Raw genomic sequence first — 9,718 nt, 5'->3', positions numbered from 1 at the left:
CCATTTTCCCGATTTTGCAAGGAAACGGAGTCATTGCTGTTTCTCCAGATGCCTGCTCAACTGATGTGCGAAACCACATCCATGCGTACGTCGGCTGCCGGCCATGCTGTAGTTGGGTTTTTCAGGTGTAACGACTGGGGCTGGACTGCTCATTTCGCTTTTCCCGTTCTCTTCTTGCTCTGTTACGTGATTCTTTGGGTTTCTGACTTGCTGCTGACTCCGGTTTCCTCCGTTTTCCGTCCCAGTCCTAACTAGTCGTGGCTCTCTCGCCGACTTACGCGTCTGCTCTCCTTCGCTCCTGCCCTCTTCTTCTTCTCCGCTGGCCTTCATCCTGATTTTCCTCGACGCTTCTGCGGAGCCATGGCACTTCCTGGCTCTTCCTCCCTTCGGGGGGCGAAGCCTCTCTGGTAGAACCGCCAGGTTCTGTGTTTCAATCTTCCTCCGTCATGCCTACCTCTGCTGTCACCCGCGCTTCTCCCTCCTCTTCATTTCCCTCTTCTGCGTCTGCGTCTTTTCCGCTTTCTGATGCGTTCCACTCGTTGTCGGACCCGGGTTTTTCTCCGGGGCCCTGGCTAGACGCGTGCATTGAAACGGGTCTTCAAAGCCGCCCCGACCTCTACCGGCCGTCTTCTCCCGATCAGCAGACAGCAGAGGAGGAAGCGCAGCGGCTTCAAAGCACGGTTGGCGGCCTTCTCGCGGATGTGCAACAGAGAATTGCGGTATGCGTTCACCACAAATTTCATTTCCACTCCCATATTCATTTTGGGATCTTCCGCTTTCTACGCGGTTCACGGTGATTCTGCCCTGGTTCGCCTCCTCAGTCTCTGCATCTCTCACCTCCATTTGGGTTTCGTTTTTTGTTCGGCTTCTCTTCCACAGGATGTTTAGGCTTTCCTGGAATGTGCTTAATGCGCTCTGGAAGCCATGCATACGCATCTTCCCGTCCGCTGCGTCCACGCCGCTCGCTTGTCTCGACCCTCTCATCTTCACGTCGCTCTTCTGTTTTGCCTGGCGCTTGCTTCCGCGGCGGAGACGATGCCGACTCTGCTCTGCGCACTGTCGAACGTGAAAGCGTCTGCATCACCCGATCAGCTCGCCTTGAGTCTGGCGGCGGGCCTCGAGGCCTCGCCTTTCTCTTCCCTCTCGTGGACGCCTCCTCTCTTGCGTATTTTTTCTGCAGACTTCCTTCTGCGCACTGGACGTCAAGAGTCAGGATCTCTCTGCGGCTGTTCCCGCGTGTGTGACGGAGGTCGCGAATTTCGAAGTGAAAATTGAGCGCGCCAACGGCATTGTCAGTGACGCCCTCGACGCCCTCACCACCATCGACGCAGAGCACCAGGTCGGTGCCGAAGGAGGAAATCGATGAAAAACTCTCGATCTCACATGTCTGGCACTGTGATGGGCACCAGGACTTCACAGGAGCGTAACTCTTCACATGCGCTTATACATCTATACCTCTACCTATATGTCTACATATGTATTTTTCTATTTCTCAATTGGGATGCATGTGAGTGATTCTGTTAACATGCTGCGAGAGGAGAGTTTTGCCTGTTTCGAGTGCACGTGCGTCGGCGCGCGTTCGTTTCTTGGCACACGCTTTGCGTCGAGCCGACGTTGGGTCCGACAGAGCCTGGCTGACTCGCTCTGCCATTCTCTGCGACACTCTCTGCTTGACATCGTTTAGTCTGCGCCGATCTGCCTGTCTCTGCGTGCATCTCGGGCCGCCTGTCTGCTTGCCTGTCTAACTGTCGCCGCGTATCTGCGTATGCCTCGCTCCCTACGCCTGCGCCTGTGCGCACTCGATTCTCTCTTCACATACAAGCGGTCTGCGTGTTTGCAGTGCCGCCGCATGCGTCGGAGCGACACGAGCCCCTGTACGCCGACGTCTCGCCTGTTTCAGCAATCTACGCGTTTTTGCGCATCTGTTTTCTTCTTGTTTAGGAGAGCTTGCGTCGCCTGGCCGCCCTCGACGCGCTGAAGCAGCACTTTCAGCGCTGCCGTCGCGTGCTGCTCGACCTTCACCAGTGGGACTTCAGGTGCGCACCGTTGCTGTCCAGACTTGACTTGCCTCTTAGGATTTAGGGTTCAAAGTTGTGAGGGAAGATCGCCTTTTTCGCTGCCCGACTGCCTCCTCGCGCATGCCGCAGCCTCCCTCTTGCTTGCTAGTCCGAGTCGACTGTCGAGGATGCATGCCAGAAGTTGCCGTCTTTCTTCATGCTCGATGATGAATCCAAGTGCGGAGCTTCAGAGCCCTGTCGCCTCCCAAGTTCCTTCTCCGCGTGGCGACGCGGCTGCAGGGATGAGGTCGGAATTCTCACGTGGTGTCTGTCGTCTGTCGTCGCGGGGTGTCTCACGTGCACGGCGCCCCGCTGCTTTGCGTTTTTTCTCCCTGCGAGTCAGAGTTGGCGAAATCGAGCTGCTTCTTCACAGCTTCCATCAGCAGACAGCGTCGCCCGTCGCGTCTTCTTCGCCCTCTCCGGTCGCCGAACTCGCGAGCCCAGTCGGCGCCGGCCGCGTGCAGCAGCCGCGCGAGCCCGCCGCAGATGCGCCGCCCTGCACGGCGCCTCCCTCCGCTGCCTCCTCAACGTTTGAAGCCGCGGCGAACATCGCGCACCACCGCAGCTTGGTGCAGGCCGCCATGCACGCCGCAGTTTTGAAAAACTCGGTCAAGGAGATGAAGGCCTTCGGCGAGTTCGCGGGCCGCGTGCGCGCCGCAGAGCTCCTCGAAAAACGTGTCGTCGCCGTCGCGCGAAATCTGTAAGCCTCGCTGGCGGGCCGAGCGGACCCGAACCCTAATCCCTAAACGCTAAACCCTGACCTTGATGCGATCCGTTCACAGCGCGCGGCTGCATGGAATCCTGAAGCAAAGAGCTACGCGCCGGCGGATAGGGCCGGCGGATAGCGCGGAGTTAGCGCATGCAGAGACAAGACGCCAGAACGAGAGGAGGGCACGATTTGGCCTCGAGAAAAGCTCCGAAAGAGCGCGTCGGCGAGCGATCCCCGCGGAGGAGGTTGTGCATCTGCGTGCTTTTTTTTGAGCGGGACTCCGGCTCCAAGCCTCCTGCGCCCGCGGTCTCACGCGGTTTTTGCGTGCGTTTCGCTGTCTTCTGTTCAGACTGAAGTCAAGCTTCCTCGCCTGCGATCCTGCTGGCCTGCGGGTCGCGACGGAGGTCTTTCTCACTTTGCAGCGCGCCGCGCAGCTGCCTGAGGAGCTCCCCAAGAGCCTCGCCGAGCAGCTGCGGCGCGTCTGGCGGGCCTTATGGGCGCGCACGCCCTCGGGCCGGGGCGCGGCTCTCGGGCTCGAGGGGACAGTCGGGCCTTGGGCTCCAGAGCCTCTCGAGGCTGGCGACGGGGGTGCGGGCACAGCGCTCGCGGGAGAGACAGCGGAGGACGCCAACGGCGGCTCCGGCTACTACACAGGAGGGGGGCAGGACAGCGACTACGGCCATGACGGCTTGGCGAGACCGAACCGCGCCGCGCCTATTGGGGAGACGGATGCGCTTCTTTTTTACTTTGAAGAGTTCGCAAAGGTGCTGGAGGAGGTAAGCTGCAGAGGTCCCTCAAGTTCCCCGCAGGCGAAGGGTGTGCGTGACGCGCAAAGCAGCGAATTAGATGGAGCTCTCGTGATGAGCTGCTCTGCGGATAGAGGACGCGCAGGCCTCTGCTGGCGATCCTGCCACAGCCTGGCTCGCCAGAAGGGCATTTCTTGACCGCAGAGGCCGTCGCGAATTCGTGCGCACATCGGGCTTCCGCTTATAGCTTTGCGCCTGCACCCATCACCGCGTGTTCGCTGGCTTTGCATCGGTCTTTCCGCTGTCTTCCGCTTCAGCGCGCGTCACTTCTTCGGCGCTTCGCGGACGAACTGAGTCAGGCGGAGCTCCGCGCGGCGCACGCGCCGCCGCAGGGTGTCTCCTCGGCGCCGGTCGCTTTTCCGATGGGCGCGCCAGCGCCCGTGCGGCATCGGCTCCGTCGAACCGCATCGCTCTCGCAGGCGCGCTGCTGGGAAGACCTGCTGCTGCGGTCGCTCAAGGCAGGCAGCGAAGTGCCCAGCGAGGAGCTCGAGGTGTTTCTCTTGGCCGCCACGCGGCTCGGCAGAGGCGCAGAGGAGGAGTTCGAAGGCGAAGAGGCTGAACGCGAAAGGGCCGGCAGGAATTTGCAGGTAGACGCGCCGCGCAGACGCGCATCGAGTGTTCGTTTCCGCGTGCAGATTCTGGCGCTTCGCGCGCGCCGGTCCGTGGCAGCGGCCATCGCGCTTTTTGTGTTCGCAAGACATCGTCTCACGTGTGGAAGGGTTCAGGGGTTCGTGCGCGCGAGGCAGCTGTTCGCGAGCGCTGCCCCGGTCTGCGAGCATGCGAAATCGGCGCGTGTCGCGTTCGCTGCGAGCCCCTGGAGGCCAAGCCATTCTCTCGATAACGTTTAGAAGCTTCCGAGTTTTTTCTCTTTTTTTCAGCTTCTCGAGCGCATGCTGCAGACCTATGAGACCTGCGTGACGCTGCTCTGCGCGACGCCCGTTGTGGGCGAGAGCGAGCCGCACACTCCCCACCTCTGGCAGAAGGTAACTGAGGAGAAGAAATAGGGGTTAGGGTTGAGGGAAGAGTTAATCCGAAACCACATCAAATGGCGAGGCGATAAGAGGGAGGAAACGAGGAGAAGCAAAGGTCGTCGTCCAACAGCGCGGCGAGCGTTTGCAGCTGCTCTGCCGAACCAAGGAAACCCGCGTGCCGCAGAGGAAAATACTCGCGACTCTGTATCTCCACATCGTATTCACTCAGGGACGCGTCTGGCGCGTGAGTGTGCCCGCTTGCGTCCGCGGTTGCCCTCGCCTCTCTGCGGCTTCGTTACCACTCGGGATTAGCTCTCGATAATGCCGTTTCCGCCGTGGGTTTAGGGATGCGGGTCGCAGTTCGCCGTTTGTTGCTTTTACGCAGCTGCCGTCGAACTGTCTCTTCTTCCCGCCGGTGCTGCTGCGCGAGTACAACGCCGCCCTCGCGCGGTCGCTCAGGGCGGCGCTGATGGAGGAGGCCGCGTCGGTCAAGCAGCTCGACAGGCGCCAGGCGCCTTCGCAGGTAAAAACCGATGCCACGGCCTGCGCGCGTCGCGAAAGCGACATCGGAGAGATGAAGGTGAACCGTGGAAGGGTGGAGGCAGGCTGGAGCGCGAGAGGGGGGGAAGCCCCGAGGCCGCAGTTGGATAGAGACGGCCCCAGCTGCTGCGGTTTAGAGTTCCGCCGCGCCCGGCGAAGGAGGGGGAGATGGAGGGCGGGTGAGGAGCACCTCCCTCCCCCCCCCCCTCCCCCCCGGTGTGTCTCCGTAGATGCGCTGGGAATGCCGTTTGTTCATCGCCGCAGTTGCCAGTTTGCCAGGCTCATCCGCGCGAGTGCGACGCGTGCCGGAACGAGGAAATGAGGAAATACAGAAAAAGTGATCAAGAAACCACACATGCAGCTCGGGGGTATCACAGCTGTGTTTACTTCCTTTTCTGCTTTTTAGGTTGTGATCGAGCTCGAAGGCCGACTGGACCGCTCTTTCCAGCGCCTCGCGGACGCCTCGCTGGCGTGCTTCTCAGGCGTCGCCTCTCAGGCGGCGCTCGCGCCCTGTCTCCTCGCCTCGGCTGACGGGGCTCTCGCGGAGTTCCTCTCCTCGCTGTCGCCCGTTTTGCAGACTTTTGCGCATACGATTCACCACAAGGTACGCCGCATGCCGAGGCCGAGGCGCTGCGGGATCTGACTCACGGTCGCAGGCACTTTAGCGCAGTGTCATCTGCTGCGCCTGGAAGGCTTGCGGCGCGCCTGTTTCGTTCGCCTGTTTTACACTCGCCTCAGCCTTCTGAGTCGCTAAAGCGCCGCGTGGGTGACTCGACGTCGGCGTTGGTCGCCGCGAAGGAGACCGGCTTTCGTCCGTGCTTGAGGAGTTACTCTTACGATCAGGCCTCGCCGCAATTTAATCTGTGTATTTTTTTCATCGCTTTTGGTCGTCTATCTTCACAAACAGTCGCTGGTACCTCAGCGAGCCGTTGACTCGAGACTGCTTCTGCGCGCTGCGGCTTTGCTTCGCAGGCGAAGACTCTCCAGGCGGAACAGGACGTTTCGCGCGGAGGCCGCGCCGGCACCCGAGTCAGCGAGCCCTTCCCTGACTTGCTGCCCTCCTGTGTCCCCTTCGAAGCGCCGCTGCTCAACGCCTGCCTGCAGCAGCTCCTCGTGCTCGCCTCGTTGCAGCAGAAGCTCGCGCAGGTAACGGCTCCTCTGGCGATGTGCCTCTACGCGCGCAGAGGGGAAGGGCTAGGCGGACGAAGGGGATGGTTGCCGCAAACACATGGCGTGCGTCAAGTTCGGTGCGGAGGGGCGTAGTCATACGATTCGGAGCTGCGAAGCGAGGCATGCTGCGTCTCCACGTCATACGCGTGCTCAACTTGGGTTCTGCCTGCACGCGCATGCTTAGGCGTCTCTGGGACGATGGAAAGGACGCTCGTTGGCTGCCCTGTCGAGGGAGTCGGCGGCGTGTGAAGTGACATGGAGCTCTCCTGTTTCCCCTCTGCATCCAACTGTAGGGCGCTGCGACGATATTCGCGCGAGCCGCGGCGGCGTATCGCCGCTCTGGGCGGTTCAACACATATCTCCGAGGCCTCGTGGACCTGTAAGCTCAACTCAATCCGGAAGACGGAGAAGAAAATAAGAAAGACAAGCACTCTGACCTGCTCGCCGCATGCGTATCCCCCGCCTGGAACCGAGTCAGGGGCGCACTGATTCAGAACGCACGCTTCGCGGCCAGCGGCGCACGCCAGACTGTATCTGCTCATACACTAACACATACATGTATACGTACATATATATTTATACCTACGTGTGCTTGCATGTACGTGCCGGGATGCCTACTTATGCTTGTATCCGCACAAGATCCAGCGGCCTACAGTTCGTTTTCGTACAGATCGCTGCGTTCATGCAGGCGTGTTTGGGTGCATGCCGTGCGCGCGTGCGCGTATTTTCTTTGTGAGTCTTCTCTGCAGACACCCCGACCTGCTGGTGTATCCCTCACCGGAGGCTGTCGCTCAGAGCACCGCACTGCTCGCCGCAGCGTCGGCGTCGCCGCCCCGCTTTGACGCCGTTTTTCCTGCGAGTGCATCGATCTACGAGGCGCTGCTGCACGCCTCGCGCGCCCTCGTGCTCCTGGCGTGCGCAGTGCCCTTCGCGCTGTTTTTGCGGCGCTTCTACCGGCCTGCGCTCGCCAGCCAGCGCGCCGCTGTGACCCGCGAGGCGGCAGGTTTCGCAGACGACGCCCGCGAGCGCCTGCCGTCCACGGTCATCACCACAGCTGGCGAGTTCTTTCTGCAGCTCCTGCCGCAGCTCGACGTCGCCACAGCGAGTCCGCTGGAGCCTGCGTCGGGGGGCGGCGAGGGTCGAGAGGCTGGCCCCGAGAAGGTACGCCGCGGCGGTAGAGGCAAGAGCCGATTTTGCTGTTCACAGTCGCCTACATGCACGCTGCTCTGGTGCCCACGCCTGCTGAGTTCGTGCCGGCGTCCTCAGCTGCGACTGTGTCTCTGCGCGTCAACTGGTTCAGAGCCCTGCAGAAATTTCTTTCGTGGTGCGTGCACAAATGTGTAGGGCGAGCAAAATCAAGCAGAGTGGGTCTTCCTTCTTGCGAGGATACTCCAAAGTCTCCAGCGGGCGCGTCGGTGCTCCAGCAATCCCCGGTTGCTGCATCGTCCTCCCCTGGGGAATTCAGACCATTTTTCAGGCGGCAACTCCGCTTCGTCCCCCGCTCTTTCTTTCGCTTGCTCATGGCCTCGTCGCATCGTTGCATGATCGGCTTCCGCTTGAGCCTCTATTTTCGCGACTCATTGTGTCGTCGCGCGTCGCAGGCGAGCTCTCGAGCGGAGCCTCTCATCGCGGGCCTTCTTTCCGCCGCGTCGACTGCCTTCTGCCGCGTTCTGCTGGAGCTTGATTTCTCCTTTTCGCCCTCGGCCGGCGGCAAACCCGCGCACGGCAGCCACAGCGCCCGCGGGCGCGAGCCCAGCGGCGACAAACTCGACGGCGGCGCCTTGCTGCAGCTGCAGTCCGACGCGCGCTACCTGGTCAGCCTCTCGAGCTCGCTGGGCTACGACTCCACAGCCGACCTCGCGTGCCTCCTCGCGCAGGAAGAAGAAGAGACAGATAGGGGAGCGGAGGAAGAAGACGCCGCGCGCGCGGATGGCTCGCGCCAGGCAGACACGCCGAAAGCCCAGGAGCGAGCCGAGGGAGCGGGCATGTCTGCCGCCGACGCCTACAGCGCGGAGAGCGAGCAAGAGAAGAACGACCTGTGCTGCGACAAAGAAGAGAATGGGAGACGCCGCGACGCGCCCGTTCAGAAGGGCCCCAGCTGGATGGTCGAATTGCTCCTCCTGGGGCTAGACGCGCTGGTTGAACAGGACCGGCGTGGGCACGGCGAGAGCGCGAGCGATTGCGAGAAGGGAGACACCCGCCAGCCGAGCGGCAGTTCCGCGTCTATCCTCGCGGCGTTCCACAGGCAGGCGAAGCGCACGCTCCTCAAAAATGCCGCGAAAGTAAAACAGGAAGGCGAAAAGGAGAACCTGAATTCGCCCTCAGAAGCTGCCCTCGAGGCGGCCGGCGCCTTATCCGCCCGCGCAGAGGCGACCGTTGCCCTCGATAGCCCCGCCTCGGACTTGTGGCGCAGCCTCGCAGAGAAAGACGACGAAGAATGCCTCCTCATCTGGGCGCTTCTCCACAAGCTTGGAGTCTTTGCACGAGACACCGCCTAGCGTGTCGGCACATATTCAGAGAAAACGGGGCGGACGTGGCAGAGGCATGCATAGATATACAGGCGTTGGGCGTGGCTGAGTACGCACGAAGAGGCGCCTGGAGGCCTGGGATGTAACTCTTATACACTGGATTGAGTAACTATATGAATGCTGTCTCTAGTCGAGGGACACAAAGCGTTCGCCTGGTGTGCCCCATACATATATATATGTATTTATATGTAATTATACAGTTATGGATAAGAATACATCGGTATAAATACATGTGGGGTGTCCGACTTTGCACCAGTGTGTTTCTTAGCTTGCGTTTTGTACTCTTGTGAAACGGGATGACTGCCGACCGAGGGCCTGTGGGTCGCGCGTGATCATCTGTCTCGCGGGCTTCTCGCGCTCCTCCGCTGCGGCTCGAGCGCGCAACTAACTCTCGATTCGATTTGAAGAAGCTGAGGAGCTCCAACACAGCAGAACAAGATCGAGAATTTCCCTTCCAGTTGCGTGGGAGAGGAGTCAAAGCGGTACGAGATTTATGCGCGTGTCTACAAGCTTGAGCGAGCCTCTCGCTGCACGCGAAGACGCCCCCGCAGCTAGTGCGCAGATCTAGCGACCCGATATATATACATCTATGAGGAGACATGTTGAGCGCCTGCGCGTAGATCTCTTGGTCTTCCGAAGAGATTCTTAGAGCACCAGCGATCCAGAGAGCGGCGTAGAGACTACCGCGGAATCTCGCGTGGAAAAACATCTGATCCTCCAGGAGCCTCGCGTTTGCAACGCTGTTCAGCGGCCGGGAGTGGATGGGCGCCGCCGGCCTCAGACCAAGTCTCGAGTTGACAGATGTCCGCAACTTTAGCTGCGTTTCTACACAGCGAGCTGCGTCGCTGTTCGTTCGTGTCTGACTCCCCTCGCACCAGGCTTGCCGCGTCGAGAGCCGCGAGCTGCTTTCGAGAGAGATTACTTAAACTGCCAGCAG

At 60.8% G+C, this 9,718-nt stretch overlaps 1 protein-coding gene across 1 annotated transcript; it reads left to right on the top strand.

The window, feature by feature from the left end:
- Positions 1-446: 446 nt before the first annotated feature.
- Positions 447-8,751, top strand: BESB_045910 (uncharacterized protein; the record flags this gene model as incomplete). Its single annotated transcript, XM_029363042.1, has 13 exons — positions 447-719; positions 1,181-1,339; positions 1,942-2,036; positions 2,401-2,757; positions 3,116-3,542; positions 3,830-4,159; positions 4,451-4,555; positions 4,929-5,066; positions 5,490-5,687; positions 6,056-6,229; positions 6,547-6,632; positions 7,003-7,414; positions 7,855-8,751. The coding sequence occupies 13 exons, from the start codon at positions 447-449 to the stop codon at positions 8,749-8,751; spliced, it is 3,651 nt and encodes a 1,216-aa protein (XP_029220408.1).
- Positions 8,752-9,718: the final 967 nt, after the last annotated feature.

The sequence above is a fragment of the Besnoitia besnoiti genome, chromosome III, assembly GCF_002563875.1.
Source record: "Besnoitia besnoiti strain Bb-Ger1 chromosome III, whole genome shotgun sequence".
NCBI lineage: Eukaryota > Apicomplexa > Conoidasida > Eucoccidiorida > Sarcocystidae > Besnoitia > Besnoitia besnoiti.
Note: the sequence above shows the minus strand (reverse complement) of the source record. Positions and strands in the feature narration are given on the sequence as shown.